This window comes from Halichoerus grypus, chromosome 7 (assembly GCF_964656455.1).
Source record: "Halichoerus grypus chromosome 7, mHalGry1.hap1.1, whole genome shotgun sequence".
NCBI classification, from domain to species: Eukaryota; Metazoa; Chordata; class Mammalia; order Carnivora; family Phocidae; genus Halichoerus; species Halichoerus grypus.
Window position 1 is genome coordinate 128,711,493 of NC_135718.1, and position 23,308 is coordinate 128,734,800.

The 23,308-nt window shown below is 38.4% G+C and overlaps 1 protein-coding gene across 3 annotated transcripts in view; it reads right to left on the reverse strand.

The window, feature by feature from the left end:
- Positions 1 to 23,308, reverse strand: part of KDM5B (lysine demethylase 5B) — a 77,240-nt gene that overhangs the window by 37,607 nt on the left and 16,325 nt on the right. For all 3 annotated transcript variants that reach the window (XM_078078274.1, XM_078078275.1, XM_078078276.1), the window contains exons 2-6: positions 10,659 to 10,736; positions 8,971 to 9,093; positions 8,062 to 8,232; positions 2,444 to 2,578; positions 295 to 391 (exon numbers count right to left, since the gene is read on the reverse strand). In XM_078078274.1, the coding sequence (XP_077934400.1) occupies positions 295 to 391; positions 2,444 to 2,578; positions 8,062 to 8,232; positions 8,971 to 9,093; positions 10,659 to 10,736 (604 nt within the window). The remainder of the gene's footprint in view (positions 1 to 294; positions 392 to 2,443; positions 2,579 to 8,061; positions 8,233 to 8,970; positions 9,094 to 10,658; positions 10,737 to 23,308) is intronic.

Below are 23,308 nucleotides of genomic sequence, written 5' to 3' on the forward strand. Positions count from 1 at the left end.
ACCTATGCTACTCATAAAACACTTCTTTTCAATGAATGCCATTTAACCAAATTTCAGAATAGCACTTAGTGACAGTTGAGAAAAACTCAATCATATTTCTAATATGCATATCTGTTTACTTCTACTGGTCACTAACTATGAGAACAGGGACATTAACATATTAAGATTTTATTTCAAGATCCAACCCACTGACTAGTATTCAATAGTTGCTATAACGTTTCCTTAAAAAATGAATACTTATTTTTACTAATTTACTTTTACGTCTTTCCTACCCATGGATAAACACTTTCTTACCATTTTCACATTTTGGAGTTGGACAGCCCATCCGTCGTCTCAGGTTATGAGTTCTGGCTTCTGCTGTCTCTTCTGGTTCTATTTTAATATTCATGGCCTTTAAAAAAGTTGTCATATACATAAATATTTCCTCTTAAAAAAGAAATCTTCTAAAATGCAACTGAAATCTCAAGGTGACTATAATCTTATAAATTGTCTTATAAATAGACATTCAAAACATGCTTCTCTCTCCCCACAGAGGCAAGATCTACCCTTAAAATTACTATTATTTAAGGAAAGGAAAAAATCTTAGAATACTCTTAGAAAAAATCTTAGATACTCTTCTATCTCCACAGGTCAAAAAAATAGGGAAGAACCAAAGGATCAGGAACAAATTAGGGCAAATGTCATTACCCCACTGGGAACAGATCTGATTTTCCTCCTAGAAGCTTCCCAGTTCTCATCTATTCACCTTATGCTTGATTCAGTCATCACTAAGCCAAATCCTTAGCAGTTATATAAATATCATAATTTCGTTAGCCTAGAAGAGTTTGCTGGTTTTTTCCAAAGTTGGCTCACATTTATAGAAAACTCAGCTTCCATAATAATTTTCCATTAATTCTTCTATTAAAAACTGTTATTATAAGCTACTCTTCTAACATCACTAAATTATTAAGGATTCTCCTATCATTAAGTCAGCCTCAATTTTCAATGTTTCTCAAAGTGGTAATACTTATTGATAAAGCAAACAACTTTGGGAAGTGTTTATGGAACTACACTTGATCATTTTTGCCCTTGTTCATTCATATGTATTCAGGATGTCCACTGCTGACAAAATTTCTCCCAGGATGCTATCATCACCCTGTGTGTCTCTCATCAAGGCAAACCTAGGCACCCACAGCACCAGGGCATGTCTTATACATTTAAAGATCAAGATGTGCTCAAACAAGAATTTTTTACACTAATGAAATCCAAGCATGCTTATGGGCTTCGAATAACCGTATTTTCCTATTCTGAGGCAATCTTAATTCAGAAAAATGGAGTCACTAAATTTTTTCCTATCTCTAACTTACCTAAGTTAAAAATAATCCCCTTACTTATTTTTATTTTTATTTTTTTTTAAGATTTTATTTATTTATTTGACAGAGAGATAGAGAGCACAAGTAGGCAGAGAGGCAGGCGGAGGGAGAGGGAGAAGCAGGCTCCCTGCCAAGCAGGGAGCCCAATGTGGGACTTGATCCCAGGACCCCAGGATCATGACCTGAGCCGAAGGCAGCTGCTTAACCGACTGAGCCACCCAGGCGCCCGTAAAAATAATCCCCTTATTTATATCCATTTCCTCAGAAAACAAAATAGCTATTTTCTTTTTCATCTTGACCAATAATTACTAATAACCAGAGACTGATTTAGATACCTGATTAATGCAACGAGGCTTCCCAGTTCTAAGATGTTCCTAATACATTATCACTGATTCCTAACACTTATATGTCCATCAAGCTAGGCAAGAACCCCAAACCTTCACATCTCTGTATGGAAACAAGGCAACCGGGAAAATACACTTTTCCCTTTCCCAAGGGAAACCTCTCAGAGCAGAAAAATCTTGAAGCAAACTGTCTTTCTCATCCGTTCACTTCTCCTGATCATCCCTCATGTTCTTTCATTTCATCTTATATATTCAATGCCTCCACCCCCATGCTGCCTAATTATTTTCTGTCTTAGCATAAATGTCTCCCATAGATTCCATACTCCTTTTCAGGAACTCTGAGAAAAACAGCTTTCACTATCCTCTAACCTCTCTGTTCAAGAAGAAAAAAAAAAAAAGTTCCCAGTTCTCTATTCCCTAGCCTCAACCCCCAATAAACACTGCCTAACTTCATGAGGGTAACAGGCAAACCAAACACCATCACAATGAACGCCTATTCTTCCTAACTCTGTTAACAAAGCAGCTGTCTGTCCAGGCAGCATAAACCTAGAAAGAATTCTTCAATCCCTTACTCCTTTGACAGTAGAGTCTCCCCAAACGTAAAAGCTAGAATATAAAAGCATCCTTCTCTGAAGTTAACAAGGTTCAAAACTATGAAGAGCACACACATGAGAGAAATCCAGTGTCAGACTGACAGTGGTCCAAGTGCTCAAGAATTCTGTCTAGTCAACCTCATGAGGCTCTCACCTCTGCTCTCATGCGTTTTGCTCGTCGGGCTGGGGGGCATGTTTCTGAGGGCTGCACAGACTGCCTCTGTGGAATATCGTGAGGTTTGTACTCCTTGTCCTTTGTGTCTGTGCTCAGGTTTGGCTTCTGCAAACACTAGAAATAAAACACAATTTATTAATCAATTTCCCTTCCTTTTTTAAGAATTTCAATGTATTTTGTAAGGTATATTTTACAGTTATTTACATAGATACATAAAAGCTCTGCAATTTTTAAGATCTAAATAAACACAAGTCTGCAGTTACCAATCATATACACACACACATATAAGAGTCTAAAAAAATCAGTGGCAGTATCATAGCCAATGACGTTTATTCGAGGCGCGATTATTGCTAATTGAAAAAATTTTTAGCAGGTGAATGGTGTTGCTTCAATTCATTTAACTGTACGTGACATCAGGTTACACGAGGCCACAGCAGGCTCAAGGCACTCCCCATGAGCCACTTGCAATTATCCCTGCTTGCGACTGTCAATTAATTGAAGGCTCAAACTGTTAGATAGGATCCTTTTAAGTTTCCAAAGTAACTTTCCATATTGAGAATATTTGATTTTTTATAGTGTTTAGAGTCATAAAATACGGAAACCAATAGGTTCCCTTATTAGTGCTTTCACTTACTTCAACATATTCCTACAAGGTCTAACTCACAAGACAAAGGCTAATAGGTAGCCCACAGCAATAACTTCCAGTTCTGATCAGATAAGAGTTTCTTCTTGCTTTGATTATTTTTTAGTTTGATTCTAGGCTTGCTGATAAAGGGTATTTAATGCCAACACAACAAAACACGGTAACATCAAAATATTACCACTGAATCTAATATGAATTTCAAGTAAGTAACACTTCTTCGTAATAGGACCCACGAGTATCACAAGAAGCATTTTTAAAAGCAGGTTCGAAGTTATAACCACTTCAGGTATGATATATCATCTATGCTAGAGTAAGACACAGTAAAATAATACCCTTCTAGAACTCCTGGCTCTCCGGGTACCATTACTACTATATAGTCTCACCATTGGCTCCTTCCTCCTAACATTTGCAGAAAGAATTCAGAGAATGGGGGGGGGGGGAAACAAGAATAACAAAAGCAGAGTAAACATCTACCAAAATCTATTTCTAACATTTAAAAAATAGAATACACTATAAAAAAACTGATACAGATTACTTGATATTTTAAACAAGTAAATAAATCTACAACTGGTACAACAACCTATATATATTAAATATTCTGCTCATTTTAATTAAACTCATACATTGATTTGTCTGGAAATGTTAACAAAATTAGTATGGAATACCACCCTCCATCCTGTAACAAGTCCTCAAATTAAGCATTTAGAGTATATTTAATGAAAGCATGCTGATGGCATGCTGATGGGAATAAAATCTATCATCTAAATTAACCTCTTTATGTTTTTTATAAACTTTCTATTTGAGACCTAAAAGTATGTGTGATCATGTAGATACGAACTGAACTAAATCAAGGAAATTTTATAAAGTGGATGGTCAGATATTCAGAGATTAGGAGCACCTGGCTGGCTCAGTCAGTTAAGCATCGTCTTGGTTTCAGCTCAGGTCATGATCTCAGGGTCATGAGATTGAACCCCACGAGGGGTCCTGCGCTCAGCAGGGAGTCTGTTTCTCTCCCTCTCCCCCTACCCCCGCTCGTGCTCACTTACTCTCTCTCTCCCTAAAATAAATAAATCTTTTTTTTTTTAAGGAAATTCAGAGACTATATATGTGGTCCCTATCTCTCACTAAGTCTAAGTAGTTCCACAAACTATGGTCTGCTTTGTTCTACAAGGACTTTAGAGATCTAAGGTAAAACCAAGCTCAGAAACTTTTAGAATATACATGAAGAGCTTTATTATTTGTTTAAGATTTTATTTATTTATTTGACAGAGAGAGAGAGAGAGCACAAGCAGGGGGAGAGGAGAAGCAGGCTCCCCACTGAGCAAGGAGCCCGAGGTGGGACTCAATCCCAGGACCCTGGGATCGTGACCTGAACCGAAGGCAGACGCTCAACCAACTGCGCCACCGAGGCGCCCCTTTTTAAGATTTTATTTGAGAGAGTGAGCAAGAGAGAGCACAAGCCGGGGGAGGGGCACAGAGAGAGGGACAAGCAGACTCCCTGCTGAGCAGGGAGCCTAATGCGGGACTCAATCCCAGGACCCTGGGATCATGACCTGAGCTGAAGGCAGATGTTTAACCGACTGAGCCACCCAGGTGCCCAAAAAGCTTTATTATTTTGTTCCAAACCACAATTCCAAACACGTAACTTAATGTGTTTGCTTTGTATCCACTCCTAGTACATGCAGACTAATTTTAACCTTTGAGAAAGTGGGATTGAGAGGTGACTGATTCCACAGCATGAGGACACCATCTTACAGACAGAGCAATCCGCTGAGGCACTCAGAAAACACAGGAATACAAGAGGGGCACCTGGGTGGCACAGTCGGTTCAGCGTCCAACTCTTGCTTTTGGCTCAGGTTGTGATCTCAGGGTCGTGAGATCAAGCCTGGCACTGGGCTCCACGCTCAGGGCAGAGTCTTAGAGTTTCTCCCTCCCTCTCCCTCCCCCACTGCTCTTTCTCTAAAATAAATAAACCTTAAAAAAAAAAAAGAAAAGCAGAAGAAAACACGGGACTACAGGAGTGGGGCCTCTGTCCCACTGCACCAGTACATCTCTGCTCAACTTTTCTTGTTTCCCAAAACCTACTCTAGGCTTCGGTTCACCCTTTTGCAACAATTCCTTTGTTGGCCATCACTTTTTTTCTTAATATTAAGACTTTATTTTTTTAGAGAAGTTTTAGGTTTACAGCATAGCTGAGATGAAGGTGGAGATTTACTATACACCCTGGACCCCCACATGCACAGCCTCCCCCATTGTCACCATCCCCCACCAGAGTAGTGATACATTTGTTACAAGTGATAAACCTACGAAGTCTATGGGTGACATTAGGATTCACTTGTGGTGTACATTCTATGGGTTTGGACAAATATATAATGCCATGTAAGATATTTTCACTGCTCTAACAATCCTCTGTGCTCTGAATATCACACCCCCCGTCCCCGCTCTCCCTCCTGCCCCAAAACCCCTGGCAACCACTGATCTTTTTTACTGTTTCTACAGTTTTGCCTTTTCTAGAATACTAAGTTTGGAATCACACAGTATAAGTAGCCTTCTCATGTTGGTTCTTTCACTTAGTGATATACATTTAAGGCTCCTCTCCTTGTCTTATCATGGCTTGAGACCTCTTTTTTCTTTTTTTACATCTCTTTTCTTTTTAATGCCTAATAATACTCCATTGTCTGGATATACCACCATTCATTTATCCATTTACCTATTGAAGGACAGCTTGGTTGCATTCAAGTCTTGGCAATTAAGAGCAATAAAGTTGCTAAAAAACATCTGTGTGCAGGTTCTGTGTGGACATGTTTTCAACTCCTTTGTGTAAATACCAAGGAACATGACTGCTGGATTGTACGGTAACAAAGTATGTTTAGTTTTCTAAGAAATGGCCAAGTGTCTTCCAGAGTAGCTGTGTCATTTTGCATTCCGGCCAGCAATGAATGAAAACTTCTGTTGTCCTTGCCAGACTTTGTGCTGTCAGTGTTCTGAATTTGGCCATTCTAATAGGTGTGTGGTAGTATTGCATTTCCACTCTTCTAAAATATATGTATTCTAGTTATCCTTTCTCTAAGAATTATTTTCAAAAATCAGAAATGAGCCAAAAATTAGGTACAAAAACTGGCCATCACGGTATAATAAATATAACATTCAACAATGAAGAAATCAAGGTCTGGCTATAAAAATGGAATGCCAGAGTCATTCAACTAGACCTTCAAAAATATTCAAGGACATGGCAAATGCTCATGATATATTAAGCACAGAAAAGGCAGGTTATAATACTGTAAATGAATAATACAATCCCAGTGTGTACATATATGCATAAAAATAGCCTTGAAAGAAAAAACAGGTGAGAGGATTAAGAGTGATTTTATTTTCATCACACTTTCCTTTGTTTTTAAGCTTTCTGCAATGAATACCTATCAGTGCCTAGAACATACTTGGCCCACAACGGGCCCCTCAAGAAGTATTTATCTGAGTTGTAAATGTAATGTTTGTAAAAGGTATCTTTAAATACCTATTCCTTTCAGATTACAATTGAATAAATGCTCACATGCTTTCCAACTATGAAACTTACACTACCTAAATATATAGATATTTTTTAAAATGTTGCAATCCATAAAGCAGGTAGACTCTTTCCTCTTACTCACTGTGACTTCCACACTGAAACAGAAAGGTTAACAAGGAGAAAATCTACTATAGGCAACTGTATGTAGATCTGACTATAAAACAGAGGCATAAAGGTTCCACACACAACCATCTAAATAATTTCATCCCTGGGGTCATTAAACATTCACACATGTATATTTAAAAATGACAACTTTCTGAATATTAGACTGGTCATGTTCTTTTAAGCTGAAAAGAAAGCTCCCCTGGAATCAAGAAGGGAGAAGGGGTAGAAAAATGTGATGCTATAAAAATCTACAGAATTTGAGCATTACAGATGGTATGTCTATAATATCAAGACAGAGTTTTGATTAGTAGTTTACCCTCTGAAACTATGTTATTATCTTTCTACTTCGCTATAGCACAGTAACAATTCTTAAAATTATAGGGCTCACGGCTCTTGCCTTAGAATAACTCAAAGGGTGTAAACGGATTACGACATTATTCTTTCCATCAGGGTCTTGAAATAAGTAGGAAGATTTTATAATACAGTTTTACTTTAATTACAACAAAAGTTCCTATTTGAATAAGTTGGCAGATACCATCTTTATAAGGAAACAAACATGGCTACACAGAAACTATTAGAAGAGGGATCCATTAGCTATCCAGCATTATTAAGTCCCCTACCTTTCACCCATATCAGCGTTCTATCTGAAAATCTCCCTGGAAATCTCAGCTGCAAGAACAGGTAAGCAAGTTATTTCACAGGTCGTACTTTCATGTGACAACTAAGAATATGCTCTCCATAATATGTGAATGCAAAAGCATGAACCATAAAAGGTAATAATCAACTTGTCATTTAAGGAAGACATAGCTTTAGTGAAGTTAAATACAGACTTCGGTTTAGGCTAATAGCAAAAGGCTATTTCCTCCACAACCTTATTCAATCCAAAAACAAACTTCTAAGTACAGCTGTTCTCAAAACAAAACGACACAAACATCGGAGGAAAAATTCACAAAACAGAGTCTTCTCAACAAGTCGTCCACACAGAATTATTATTATTTTTTAAAGATTTTATCTATTTATTTGACAGAGGGAGACACAGCGAGAGAGGGAACACAAGCAGGGGGAGTGGGAGAGGGAGAAGCAGGCTTCCCACGGAGCAGGGAGCCCGACACAGGGCTCGATCCCAGGATCTGGGATCATGACCTGAGCCGAAGGCAGACGCCTAACGACTGAGCCACCCAGGCTCCCCCACACAGAATTAATTAAGGCCTCTTCATTCACCCTGAAAGACAACACACCAATAAGCTGTGAAATAAACAGGTTAAAGTTGTCCTCAATACTCACCCTCAAACTGTCTCCTGACAGGAACAAGTTGTAGGGATTGAGGATGCGTTCATAATGCCCTCTGATATGCGAACCCACAGCTTTGCCAGGAGCAAATCCCATCTTGGTGGCAATTTTGGTCCATTTCCTATCCTTGCAAACAACTGCAAATCCACCTTCTTCTGCAACTAACTGTTAATAGCAAAAGAAATTAGAAACGTCTATATGGAAATCACTTCTAATTCCCTCATACCTAGGTATGACTCCAAGAACAAATGTTCTTGGCTGTGTATTTTTTAAAAATACATCTCCCAAGTCAAATGAAAACATATATGCACTGCTAATTTCAAGCTAGAAAATTGATCGCTTTTGACAATGTAATCCATAAACATTTGTACCCCCAAAAGCTACTTCTCAGTTCCCCAGAACAATCAAGATTTTCAGGGAGGAAGAACTAGATCAACAATTAAATCTCAAACAAAGAACGAGCCCTAGCACTTGGTCCAACACAGTGACCCTCAAAATCTCCATAAACTAAGGAGGAGGAGAGATGGCACCATTTTGGGGGAAAGAATGTAGGCTTTACACTGAAGTGAACCTGAATTTCAGATACTGAATTATGACTCAGCCTTTAGAGCTTGGTCAATTTTCTCCCTAAGCCCCAGTTGTTTTAACCGTAATAAAACAGAAAGGAGTACCCTATAGAAATATTGTTAAGTTTTAAAATGACACACACACAAAAGGTGGCAGCAAAATATTTCACAAGATAAGGCTTTCAGACCTGACAAGTAGAGCCCAATCATTGCTAAAGTGAATGGAGAATTTCACTTTACATATTTCAAACAATAAGTTTCTTTTTAAGATGAGGAAGATCAAATTCATGCTGGCAGAAAGGCACTAAAGTGAGGGAGATGGCCGTTAGCCTCTTACCTTATTGAGCTGAAACAAATCCAAGATCTTCCTCTCCACATGTGGAATTTTCAGAGTACTTCCCTGTAACTCCCAGTACTTTGCAATCTGGTCCAAGAAATTCAGTTTTACTCGAGTTTGAGCCTGAATGACAAAGAAATGAATTTTAATCTCACCTAGCTTATTTTAAAACCCCGTCTATTACCTATGTGTGTGGTATTTTCACTCTTAGAATATTACAGTAAGGGGCGCCTGGGTGGCTCAGTCAGTTGAGCATCCGACTTTTCCTTTCGGCTCAGGTCATGATCGCAGGGTCGTGAGATCAAACCCTGCATGGGGTTCTGCACTCAGTGCAGAGTCTGCTTGAGATTCTCTCCCTCTGCCCCTCCCACTCATGCTCTCCTTCTCTAAAATAAATAAAATCTTAAAAAAAAAAAAAAGAATATGTGAAATATCACTTTCAAATTCAAAAGAGAAACTGCCAAAAAATATACAAAATAAAGCTGGTTAAATAATTATACATTAACTCAACAAAAATTTAATTCAGCCCCTACCATGTGTCAAGCAAGGAGTTAAACACTCAGTAAGCCTTTCCTTAAGTAGGCACTCTGAAAACGCCTTCACTTACAGAGTACTATAATCACAATTTTGTTATTGGTTAAAATTATATGACAAGTAAGCTTCTATATGCCCCTCTTGGTCTTTTTACAATTGGGGTATTTTAAAGGTCTGTTCTTTCCAAGCACAAATTTTCTTATTTTCTCAAACACAAATTCCAAAACAGATTTACAACAGTGATTCCGTATCAATTTTAATGAGTCCTGATAAGATAACAGAAAACCAGGAGATACTTTCTTAATTAAATGTTATTCCCTTAACAGATTATTACTGTTGTCTATAAGTCATTAAAAAAATTCTGTCATTTTTCTTTCCCCTCCTTGAAAATTAAGTTTAAGTCAGACAGTTTTAGGAGTTTTATCTTGCTCAAGAGCAAAACTGAGATTAATGTTCAGATGTTCCCAAACACAGTCTAAGACCTCAAAGTACCCATTTCCTATCTTTCAAGCTCAACTTGAAAATACAGACACTAGATACTACTACCACCAATGTCCAAAGAATCCCAGTGGACATGTGTTCCACTTAAGTTAAAAATGTCTGGTTTTGTATAGAAAAGCAAAACATGATTCAATGTTAAAATCAGGTTAGCGAAACGTTAATGTAAACATTACTTCTAGGTTATCAATACCCAAGCCTTATTCACCCTGTACTTTAGGGTTTCAGTAGCAAAGGGATTGAAGAAACATCACCTCTTCTCTAAAGAATACCCAAGTATTCCTCACCCCTCCTTAGGAAATTAAAGTGTGTTATTAAATCTAAGTGAAGATGTGTATTTGGAAGAAAATTAGAGCTGGAAATCTTTTCCAATAGATGGTTCTCAAAGCACATTCCTTTCAAGACCTAAATTCTTGTGGTTGTTACCTAAATTTAGAAGGATTTAAATGAATTAAGAGGCCAACAATGATTGACAAAAATCAGTGTTTTTAATGCTATCTGGCTTGCTACAAAGGCCTCACTGCCATTTGTTTTACCATGATTATCAATGACTGGCCATATTTTAGCTTCACTAAAACCACTAGATTTGTGACAGAGATTTTTCGAAGAAAGTCCCTCTGGAATACAGTCCACCAGAACAACAGTTAAGATATTACCTCCAATTCATTCAGCCTCTGGATACGTGGGGTAAAATGAAGTTTGTCAACATCACATGCAAATGGTGGCTGCCAATCCTAAGGGAGAAGCAAAGGCTTTGATTAGAAGAATTTATAATTCTGACATTTTAAAAATTCTGTTAAAACCCCAGTTAAGTAAAACACACTATCTCTAACCAGTCAAATAAAATAGAACATGGGTAATAGTTTCTTAACCTTTTTCCACCAGAACAGCAGAATATGTATGATTACCCTTCCCCATATAAATGATGCATCCTGTGCACACCCTTTTCACACCCTTTCAAATGAGTAAAGTCACTTAACCTCAAGCTGTTGAAAAACCCCTGACTTTAAAGTTTGTTTATTTTTAGTAATCTCTTACACCCAGCGTAGGGCTCGAACTCACGACCCCAAGATTAAGAGTCACACGCTCTTCGGACTGAGCCAGCCAGGCACCCCCCAAAAAATCAATGACTTTGAAAGAGATTTTGATTCCTCTACTCCATATAAGTTATCTTTTTACAAAATAGCTATTTAACAGGGCGCCTGAGTGGCTCAGTCGTTAAGCGTCTGCCTTCGGCTCAGGTCATGATCCTAGGGTCCTGGGATCGAGCCCCGCATCGGGCTCCCTGCTCAGCGGGAAGCCTGCTTCTCCCTCTCCCACTCCCCCTGCTTGTGTTCCTTCTCTCGCTTTGTCTCTGTCAAATAAATAAATAAAATCTTTTAAAAAAAAAATAGCTATTTAACATCAAAACATCCATAAACTATATTTTTATATGTAACCTCCTAGTTACCTTAATTTTTATTATAAAATTAAAGATAAGTCTGGGGGTGGTGGTGAAGACTGCCATTCAAGACTAATTTTAAAGAATTATCCTTAACATATCTACTGCTACAGATTCTTAGAAGAACTGCAATCATGAGGAAATAATCAGACAAGGAAAATATTATGCTACCTATAAGTAGAAAAAACTGCAAACAACTTAAATGTCTACAATAGGAGAATAGTTAAAGGAATAAAAATTATGCTGTTATTAATGGGTACAGAGTTTCAGTTTGGAATAATGAAAAAGTTGTGGAGATGGATTAGTGTTAATGGTTATGAATGTACTTAATGTCACTGAATTGTACCCTTAAAATTATTACAATAGTAAGTTCTGTATTATACATATTATAATATTTTAACAAATTAAAAAAAGCAAAAAGACAAAAAATTATGCTGTGGTACAGCTCTATTTATTGACATTGAAAGATGTTCCCTATATTCGTTAAGGAGGAAAAGAAAAACAGGCTTTGCAATATAAAAATAAAACACTGGAAAGATATACAGCAAAACAGTTAACAGTGGTTGTCTTTGGTGGTAGGATTATAGGTGATTTTCTTTTACTTCCTTAGCCATTTGAAATACAATCTTAAATATATTACATACATTAAATAACATCTATTACATATTAAGTTACTTCAGATTAAGAAAATACAAGGAAGTTCACAGTCTTTTTACCCAACTTCATACCCAGAAGTTTGTTCTAAGAAAATAATTCACCCAGAATCAACAAAATACATGCATGAAATTAACTGCAGCATAATGTTAGAAAGATATGATTGATATTATAACAACACTGAATATTATACAGCATTTTAAAATTCTAGATTTATGAAGAACTCATACCAATAAATAAGAAAATATAGAAAAACGGACAAATTGTGTTAGTAGTTAGCAAGAAAAAATGGCTAGCTGTAAGAAGACTGGTGTCCAACTTTATTCAAAATTCAAGAAATACACAAGATCCCCTTGTTTTTACCTACCAGGTTAGCAATGATTTAAAATATACACACCGCCAGTATTAGCAATATGGGAGGAAATGTGGACCCTGATGATTAGTACACTGTTTTTGGAGGTCAATTAGAAAGCATCAAATTTTTAAAGGTCTACTGACCCAGCAATTCCTTGGGTGACAATTTACAAATATCTGTTACCACTCACAAAGAAAAAAGGAAATTTACTGCAGAATTGTTTTAACTTAAAACCTTAATATTGGGGCACCTGGCTGGCTCAGTGGGTGGAACATGAGGCTTTTGATCTCAGGGTTTAAATTCAAGCCCCACATGGGGTGTAGAGATTACTTTAAAAAAATAATAAAATCTTAAAAAGAAAACCTTAGTATCTATCAGTGAATAGTAAGGTAAATAAATGTTGACACATCTGTAAATAGCAATAAAATACTCTGCAGCTGTAATAAAGAAAAAAAATCTACATGTTCTAAATATAGAAAGACAGCCAAGATTGAATGAGTAAAAAAAACTAAAATACAGGGACGCCTGGGTGGCTCAGTCATTGAGCATCTGCCTTCGGCTCAGGTCATGATCCCAGGATCCTGGGATCAAGTCCCACATCGGGCTCCTTGCTCAGTGAGGAGCCTGCTTCTCCCTCTCCCTCTGCTGCTCGCCCTACTTGTGCTCTCTCTCTCTGACAAATAAATAAATAAAAATCTTTAAAAAAAAAAAAAAAACTAAAATACGTAAAATCATGCAAACAGTATTACATGTATGTAAATTTTAAAGACTTTCATAATAGGAAAGAGATTACTGTTATTTCAAATCTATATTATTAGAATTTTTATTACTATTGATTGCTTTTAGTTTAAAAGTAAAACAAGGTCTGGGGCGCCTGGCTGGCTAGGTCCATGGAGCATGCAATTCTTGATCTTTGGGTCGTTAGTTCAGGCCCCACGCTGGGCACAGAGCTTACTTAAAAAAAGTAAAACAAGGTTTTGTTTTAGTGATAGGGAGACTTCAGTAAAAGTGCCCACCAGCAATGCCTGATAAACTATTATGTTAAAAAGATTACATTTTACCACAATTTATTTTTTTTTTTTTAATTTTTTAAAGATTTTTTACTTTTTTATCTGACAGAGAGAGACACAGCAAGAGAGGGAACACAAGCAGGGGGAGTGGGAGAGGGAGAAGCAGGCTTCCCGCTGAGCAGGCAGCCCGATGCGGGCCTCGATCCCAGGACCCTGGGATCATGACCTGAGCCGAAGGCAGACGCTTAACGACTGAGCCACCCAGGTGCCCCCACAATTTATTTTAATAAGAAAAAAAATGCAGATTACAAATTGGTACAAAGCTATTTACTACCAAAAAGAAGAAACAAAAAAAAAAGGGAAAAAAATAAGGCTTTCAAGAAAACAGTAAAACAACTATTTTATGTTGTCATACTGCCTCTTCCACAAAGACTATGGTTCCTGTTTCAATGTCAGTTGTCAATTAAACAAATACTATACTTTGTTAATTAACTTAAAAATAACTGCCTACTCCATCCTGGGTCAGAAAGATGAAAGTGATTTATTTTTGTTTAGCTTGATAACTAAAGATAAGGAAAGCAATGTGTTTAATTGTACAGAACACAATGTAGTGGAAGAAAATCACATTGCTCAGTATTCTATCACAGGCTAACAGAAGACTTTCTGTTGCTCAGAGCTTTGCTCTCTAATACTTCATAAAAGCTGTAGGCTTTCTGAAATGAACTGATCTGGGTTGAAGGTTAGACCAAAAATGTATCAAAGATAATGTGTAAGAATATACAAGTAAATGATTAACATACTGTCCACATGGCCTGAGAATTTTATAAACTAAGACTTATGGGTAATGTATGACATCCCCTGGTTAATCAAGTAGGCATTTTTCTTTTCCAAACAGGCCTTCTAATCCCAAAACACAATGAATAGAGAAACTAATTTCATCTCATCTATATATTAAAGTTTTATATATTACAGTGAGCTATGTCTTTGTATGTATGTATGTATATGTATGTATTATATAATTTATGCTTATTTCATACTGCTTTTTCAAATAAAATGAATCCTAAAAATAAAGCATCAAGAGGAAAACAGTACATATCTATCACTAAGGAAGTTCACACAGTAGCTATGCTAAAAACGAAAACTCTTTCAGAAGATCAATCCTCCATTAAACACAGATCGCTGAAAACGGGCACCTCTTCTAGTTACAAAGAATGAGGGAAAATGGAGTAATGCCATTTAGTTTCAAGACTTTCATTGTCAGCTGAAAGCTTTACTCCAATAAAAGAATTACATATTATTTGCAATGCTCACTGAAATATTAGAATTAAGATATCCTTGGCTGAGTCTGGCCTCGATGGGCTGTAACTTTTACATGAGAGAAAAAAGCCATCAGAGGAGGAAAGAGACCATTAAATAATAGTGTGATAATTTTGGGTTTGACACTTAGGTATCTAAATGGGATACTATACAATCTAACCAAAACTTATAGCCTCTAACAATAAAATGGTTCATAAATCATTTTTCTAACATAAAAACAGTATTTCCATACTAACTAGGTGTTGTAACAGTTCATAGATTGCAAGGCATCCCATATAAATTCCCTGCTAAGATTCACTCACTTTTAAAACTTTAAAATGGCTTTTAGAGGTACCTGGGTGGCTCAGTTAAGGGAGCAACTCTTGATTTAGGCTCAGGTCATGATCTCAGGATCATGGGATCGAGCCCCCTGTTGGGCTCCATGCTCAGCACAGAGTCTGCTTGAGTTTCTCTCTCCCTCCTCCTCTGCCCCTCCCCCCTTCTCTCTCTCTCACACTGAAATATATAAATTTTTTTAAAAAATAAAATAAAACAGCTTTTATTTTAAGCCTTCATTTTCAAAGTCTTATTTATTATTTATTATTATTTAACTATTATTTAAAAGTTCAATTATTATTAGATTTTATTTATTTGACAGAGAGAGAGCGAGAGAGGGAACACAGCAGGGGGAGTGGGAGAAGGAGAAGCTGGCTTCCCACGGAGCAGGGAGCCCGATGCGGGGCTCGATCCCAGGACCCTGGGATCATGACCTGAGCCGAAGGCAGACGCTTAATGACTGAGCCGCCCCAAAGTTCAGTATTTTCCTAAGCCCTAAAAAAATATATTCCTTGGGAAGGCAATTAAGTAGGAAGTTGAAGCTTCAAAATCCTCAGAGGCCTGGGAAACATCAAGCAAACATTTTCCTTAGTCCCAGCACTAACTGAGCAACAACTTACAGTACATTTAACTGAGAGAAATGTGCAATAACATTGACCAGTGGGAGAATAACTTTCATAGGATGCTAAGGATTTTTCAAAAACTCCATGAAAATTCACTCTGTAAATGATCCACAATTAGCATCCACATATCAGAATATTCTTAATCTTTCTAAATATAGAGAAGCTATCACCATTTTGAGATCTAATACTCAGCAAAGAGAGAAAGTACTCTACAAAAGCTATTCCAAAAGTTGGTTCTCAGACTCCTGCAGACAAAACTAATTTTTAAAAAATCAATGTCAAAAGCTCATTCTGGTTAGTTTAAAAAAATAACATTAACTAAGGACCAATGTATTTTTTAATTGCGTTATGTTCTATTAAAGCCAGTCATCACAGAATAAATGACTCAAAGAATTTTTAATCCAATGCAGCAGAGCTAAACTTTGCTTTTGAATCCAGAGTCTTACTGTTTCTAGGTTATCAGTTTCTAGGTTATCAACACATTACCACGAAACTATGGTGCAAAATTTTAAGGAACCGAACAAAGAATTTATCTTAGTGTTTTAAGGCAAGTCAGAATTTTCAGTTGAGTATGCCAAGATTTATCAACCTGAATAAAGATTTTTTTTTTAAGAGCTATTTATTTGAAAGAGAGTTCAGTGGGGGGGGGGGGGGAGTAGTGAGGGGGAAGGACAGAAGGAGAGGGAGACAGAGAATCCCAAGCAGGCACCACATGCAGAATGCAGCATGGAGCCTGACATAGGGCTCAATCCCACATCCCTGAGGCCATGACCCAAGCAGAAATCCAGAGTCAGATGCTTAACCAACTGAGCTACCCAGGCACCCTTCAACCTTAATAAAGATTTAGGTAACACACATATGAGGTACAATTTAAAAGACTACTTTTTCGGGGTGCCTAGGTGGCTCAGTCATTAAGCCTCTGTCTTCAGCTTGGGTCATGATCCCAGGGTCCCGGGATCAAGCCCCGCATTGGGTTCCCGGGCTCCCTGCTCTGCAGCAAGCCTGCTTCTCCCTCTCCCACTCCCCCCGCTTGTGTTCCCTCTCTCTCTGTCTCTCTCTGTCAAAAAAAAAAAAAAAAAAAAGACTACTTTTTCATCATGTTAATAGTTTTATGTCAATATGATATCCTTAAGACACCTGCACAAATCTAAGAGGTAGAACTGGGCACACCATAATCATTATAAATCCCCATTTAGAAATTAAAAGACAAGCAGAGTTACTATTTATGAGTCCCTAAGTGGAGTCCAATGACCACTCACTGATGGGCGCCTACCAGGAAAGTTCTGTAATACAAAGGACTTCAGTGTCTTCCCAACAGAAATAAAATGATCTGCTAACTTCTCCCTTTCTTCTTAATTCCCTCAAGGTAGGCCTGGCACCAAGCAGCTTTAATTAGCCACCCATTTGTTCAAAGTCTGTTTAAGATCTCCCATCCTTAGTGAGCCACTAGTAAGAAAACAAACAAAAACACTGAGAATTTTCTTTTTAGACTTTAGAATCACACTTTCTTTCCTTAAATCAGAGGTTCTTACATTGTACAGAATTGAGTGTATGTGGATTTTTGGGGTACTGTTCACAGCTTTCACCAGGGTTTCAATGGGGTCTGTAACCTTAAAAAAAAAAAAAGTCCTGGGAGTATGCTTCGCTTTCAAAAATTTTTATACCTTGAAGTTCTTATCTGATTACCCCAAACTACTTTTTTCAGTCCCTTCTTGTATTTAACCAAGACATGATAATGGATAAGACACTTGGCTCCTCAGAATGTCAAGAGGTTGTATATATAGTACAGGACACAAAGAGCAATGCACTTAAAAGTCAGAAGACCTGGATTTGCATTTTGGTTCTTTAACCACCACTTGAAGGATCTTTTCTATTTGAAATGTACAAACAATAGCCACCTTCAGGACTATGGTGAAAATTAAAATTACAAATATAAAGGATTGTTTACTGTAAAATAAAAATAGCAAGTATTATACTTACATTAAGTTCTGACCACTGAAATATAATTTCTTCTAGCAAAAGTCACTGCAGCCTTAACTTTCAAGGAGCATCAGACCTCTAAGCTTTGTCTTTAAGGACTCTATCCTTCCAGCCTACCTCTAGTTGGCACCAGAGCAATTTCAACACAGGTTAAAGGGCTCCCTTGTATTTCCACACCCCCCTGCCCCCTGTTATTTCTCCAATGCTCATTTTTAAAGCACAATGACATCATTTCCCTTATTCTTGTAGAGTAAAAGAGATGTTAAAGAGGATACACTCTGGTGTCACACTGCCTGGGTTCAAATCCTGACTGTGTGGCTTTGTACTAATCTCCCTGTAGATTAGGTGCATGGATAAAGGGGAAACTGTGAGGTTTAATACATGTAATAGCCTTCAGACAGGTCCTGGCATTTACAAAGTAAATGGTCAAAAATGTTAGTCATGAGGAAATGTTTATGTTGCCAAGCCTTAGTTCCCAGGAAGCCCAATGCAACCTTGTTTTGTTTTATGATTGGTTATGTTTAACACAATGGTTTCAAGTCTCTAATCTTCAATATATAATGAAGTTGTTATAATATTCAAGGCCCATTAATCTGATTTTTTTGCTGTATTTTTTTCAGCTTTATTGAGATATATGCAACCTTTCTTTTCTTTTTTTTTTTTTTTTAAAGATTTTATTTATTTATTTGACAGAGAGAGAGACAGCGAGAGAGGGAACACAAGCAGGGGGAGCAGGAGAGGGAGAAGCAGGCTTCCCGCCGAGCAGGGAGCCCATGTGGGACTCGATCCCAGGACCCTGGGATCATGACCTGAGCCGAAGGCAGACGCTTAACGACTGAGCCACCCAGGCGCCCCTCTTTTTTTTTTTTTAAGATTTTATTTATTTATTTATTTGAGAGAGAGAGAGAACGCACAAGCAGGGGACGGGGAGGGCAGAGGGAGAGGGAAAAGCAGGCTCCCCACTGAGCAGGGAACCCGACGCAGGGCTCGATCCCAGGACCCTGAGATCATGACCTGAGCCGAAGGCAGACGCTTAACCGACTGAGCCACCCAGGTACCCTTATGCAACCCTGCTTCTTAAAGGAGAATATACTGTCAGGTTTCCATGCTTAAAGAGCTTTTTCTAAGATTGTTTTAGGTATGTAATTCAAGGGTAGAGGCACTTAATGGATCTGCTAAGAGAGGAGCTGCTAGGGTGGCAGTAGAATTCAATTCCTTTAACACTGTAGTGGGCAAGTCTATGTATGGTTCCACAATATTAATGTTTCATATTAACAAAGCCATTTCCTGTATGTCCACTATATAAAACGTCCTAACTGCATATTTTCTTACTGGGGAAAAGCTAAGCAACAGAATAGGTTTAAAATAATTTTCCCTAATGCAAAAGTAATGCTCATTACTGAAATATCAGAGAACACATATAAAGAAGAAAAAAATTAGCCATAATCTCAGAGAAAACCTACTACATTCTGGCACACGTTTCCAGTATTTTCTAAAATGCTTATCTTCATAATTTTCAAAAAATTTTACTAATCAGGGGTGCCTGAGTGGTTCAGTAATTAAGCGTCTGCTTTCGGCCCAGGGTCCTAGGATCCAGCCCCACGTCGCGTCGGACTCCCTGCTTGGCGGGGGGCCTGCTTCTCCCTCTCACACTCCCCCTGCTTGTGTTCCCTGTCTCTCTCTGTCAAATAAATAAAATCTTTTAAAAGATTTTTTTAATAATCATAATTTAAAAATACATATATTTCCTTTTACTTACACTTCACTTATACCTTATTTTTACTTATGCTGTGAACGTTTAGTATTTCATTATATTGATACTTTTTAAAATTTATTATTGGACATTTAGGTTATTTCCTTTACTTTCCAATGTTAATCATTATAAATAAAATACCCAGGGGCACCTGGGTGGCTCAGTCAGTTAAGCTTCCGACTTGATCTCAGCTCATGTCTTGATCTGGGGTCATGAGTTCAAGCCCCACATTGGTTTCCACACTGGGCATGGAGCCTACTTTAAAAAAAAAAAAAAAAAAAAAAAGTCCATACCTTGGTGCCTGGGTGGCTCAGTCGGTTAAGCCTCCGACTCTTGATTTCAGCTCAGGTCATAATCTCAGGGTCGTGGGATCGAGCCCTGCAGTGGGCTCCACACTCAGTGGAAAGCCTGCTTGATTTCTCTTTCTCTCCCTACTCCCCTCAAATAAATAATCTTAAAAAGAAAAAATTCCATACCTTTTAGAAGTTTGTTTTAGCCTCACTCAATGGTCATATTTTACACACTGCAGATACAGGAAAAAATAAATCAACTTGACCACAGTGATCATAGTAGCTTAAGACTCTTTTAAGAATGACAGTTTATGGGCACCTGGGTGGCGCAGTCCATTAAGCGAACCTCCAGCTCTCAGCGGGGAGTCTGCTTGAAGATTCTCTCCCTCTGCCCCTCCCCCTGGGTGCGCGCACTCTCTCTCTCTAGAATATATAAATCTTTAAAAAAAAATGAATGACAGCTGGGGAGCCTGGGTGGCTCAGTCAGTTAAGCATCTGCCTTCGGCTCAGGTCATGATCCAAGGGTCCTGGGATCAGGTCCCGCATCAGGCTCCATGCTCAGCGTGGAGCCTGCTTCTCTCTCTCCCTCTGCCTCTCCTGGCTTGCGCGCTCTCTCTCTCAAATAAATAAATAAAATCTTAAAAAAAAAAAAAAAGAATGACAGCTTATTCTGGCTCTACAGATAGATACCAGCTACATATAAGTGTAAAAATTATTTTTAAGGAGGAATTTAAAATTAAAACTACCTTCACAGAACAGTACTAAGGATATTCAATAAATGTTACTGAACAAGTAAAAAAAATTCTAGTCACAAAAGTTATTGTTAAACGTCTCTACAAAACTAAAGATAAAAAGTATAAAGTCAAAAAGTCTTGACTAGTAAAAATGTGCCAATGAAGAAAACTTGATGACAAGACTTTGTAAACAAAGAGAAGACTTTTGTAAAAATACATCATGCTCCTTACTGAGATATGGGTAAATCTATCAAGTGAGGTGAGGCTCAGGTTGTGGCACAGGGTTTATGTTATTTATGGTGATACAAAAATTCTCAGTTTTAAGTCCTCCATAGACAAGATTGCAAGAATAGATGTCCCCTTCAAAAAAAAAATCACGGGTGGGACGCCTGGGTGGCTCAGTTGGTTGAGCGTCCTCAGCTCAGGTCATGATCTCAGGGTCCTGGGATCGAGCCCCGCATTGGGCTCCCTGCTCGGCAGGGAGCCTGCTTCCCCTTCTACCTGCTCTGTCTGCCGCTGCCCCTGCTTGTGCACGCTCTCTGACAAATGAAATCTTAAAAAAAAAAAAATCAGGGGTGCATGGCTGGCTCAGTCAATGCAGCATATGACTCTTGATCTCAGGCTTGTGAGTTTGAGCCCCCCACTGGGTGTAGAGATTACTGAAAAATGAATCTTAAAAATAAACAAAAAATTTTAAAAAGATCAGTTTTCCATATATCCAGTCTCACCATGAGAAAAACAACATAAATTCCAATAATGGGATATCCTATAAAATTCCCAGTCAGTACTCCTCAAAACTGTCAAGTTCATCAGAAATAAAGTCTGAGAAACTGCAACAACTAAAAAAAGCCTAGGGCACCTGGGTGGCTCAGCTGGTTAAGTGACTGCCTTCGGCTCAGGTCATGATCCTGGAGTCCTGGGATCGAGTCCTGCATCGGGCTCCCTGCTCAGCGGGGAGTCTGCTTCTCCCTCTGACCCTCTTCCCTCTTGTGCTCTCTGTCTCTCATTCTCTCTTTCTCAAATAAATAAATAAAATCTATTAAAAAAAAATTTTAAAAAGCCTAAAGAGATATGACAGCTAAATATAATGTGTATCCTGGATGAGATCCTGGAACAAAAGAGGGATATTAGCTAAAAACTAAGGAAATATGAATAAAATGCATGGACTTTAGTTAATAACAGTATCAGTTTATTAATTATAGCAAATATGTCATACTAATGTAAGACGTTTATAAAAGGGGAAACTAGGTGAAGGAATATACGGGAACTCTATCTTCATAATTTTTCTATAAATCTAACAGTTCTTAAAAATACTAAGTAAATTTAAAAAATTACTTGGATCAATTTTTATGTTTTGTGTTCCAAACTTCTGACCCCAAAAGACAGCACTCAAGAAACAAAATACATGGTGGTGCCAGGCTGGCTCAGTCAGTGGAACATGCAACTCTTGATCTCGGAGTTGTGAGTTCAAATCCCACTTTGGATGTAGAGATTACTTAAAAATGAAATCTTTAAGGGGCGCCTGGGTGGCTCAATTGTTAAGCGTCTGCCTTCAGCTCAGGTCATGATCCCAGGGTACTGGGATCGAGCCCCGCATCGGGCTCCCTGCTCCGCGGGAAGCCTGCTTCTCCTCTCCCACTCCCCCTGCTTGTGTTCCCTCTCTCATTGTGTCTCTCTGTCAAATAAATAAATAGAAGCTTTAAAAATAAAATCTTTAAGAAAAGAAGCAAAAACAGGGACACCTGGGTGGCTCAGTCGGTTAAGTATATGCCTTTGACTCAGGTCATGATCTCCAGGTCCTGGGATCGAGTCCTGTACTGGGCTCATTGCTCAGCCGGCGTCGGCTTCTCCCTCTCCCTCTGCCCTTCCCCCCAACTCATGTGTGCATGCTTGTGCGCACATACACACTCTCTCTCTCAAATAAATTCTTTTAAAAAAAATGCAAAAACATAATCATATCTGTTTATTATAAATGTTGTAAAACTAATAAAATGACAAAATTAGACAAAAAGGCCCACTTTCTTACATTTTAGTTGCTATTGGTTATATGGGAAAGCTTATTGTTTTCCCTTTAGGAAACACTTTTAAATTTTCATTTCACTTCACAAAAGCACAAATAAAGTTCTTACCAAACCCTCTACTGGTTTTGGAACGTCTTCTGCAATCAATGTATCTCTTACACATGCATAGATCCTAGATTTATTTCTATTGAGTCAGGCCTTTGCAGAACTAAGTTTCTCTTCTTATGACTACAACTCTCAAATTTTTGGTCTTAGGACCCCTTTATTTTTTATTTTTTTCAAGATTTTATTCATTTGTCAGAGAGAAAGAGAGAGAGCGCGGCAGGCAGAGGGAGAAGCAGGCTCCCCGCTGAGCAAGGAGCTTGATGTGGGACTCGATCCCAGGACTCTGGGATCATGACCTGAGCTGTAGGCAGATGCTTAACTGACTGAGCCATCCAGTCGTCCCGTGGACCTCTGTAAAAACTCTTGGGGGCCTGGGTGGCTCAGTCGTTAAGTGTCTGCCTTTGGCTCAGGTCATGATCCCGGGGTCCTGGGATCAAGCCCCGCGTCAGGCTCCTTGCTCAGTGGGAAGCCTGCTTCTCCCTCTCCCACTCCCCCTGCTTGTGTTCCCTCTCTCACAGTGTCTCTCTCTGTCAAATACATAAAATCTTTGGGCGCCTGGGTGGCTCAGTCGTTAAGCGTCTGCCTTCGGCTCAGGTCATGATCCCAGGGTCCTGGGATCAAGCCCCACATCGGGCTCCCTGCTCTGCGGGAAGCCTGCTTCTCCCTCTCCCACTCTCCCTGCTTGTGTTCCTGCTCTCGCTGTGTCTC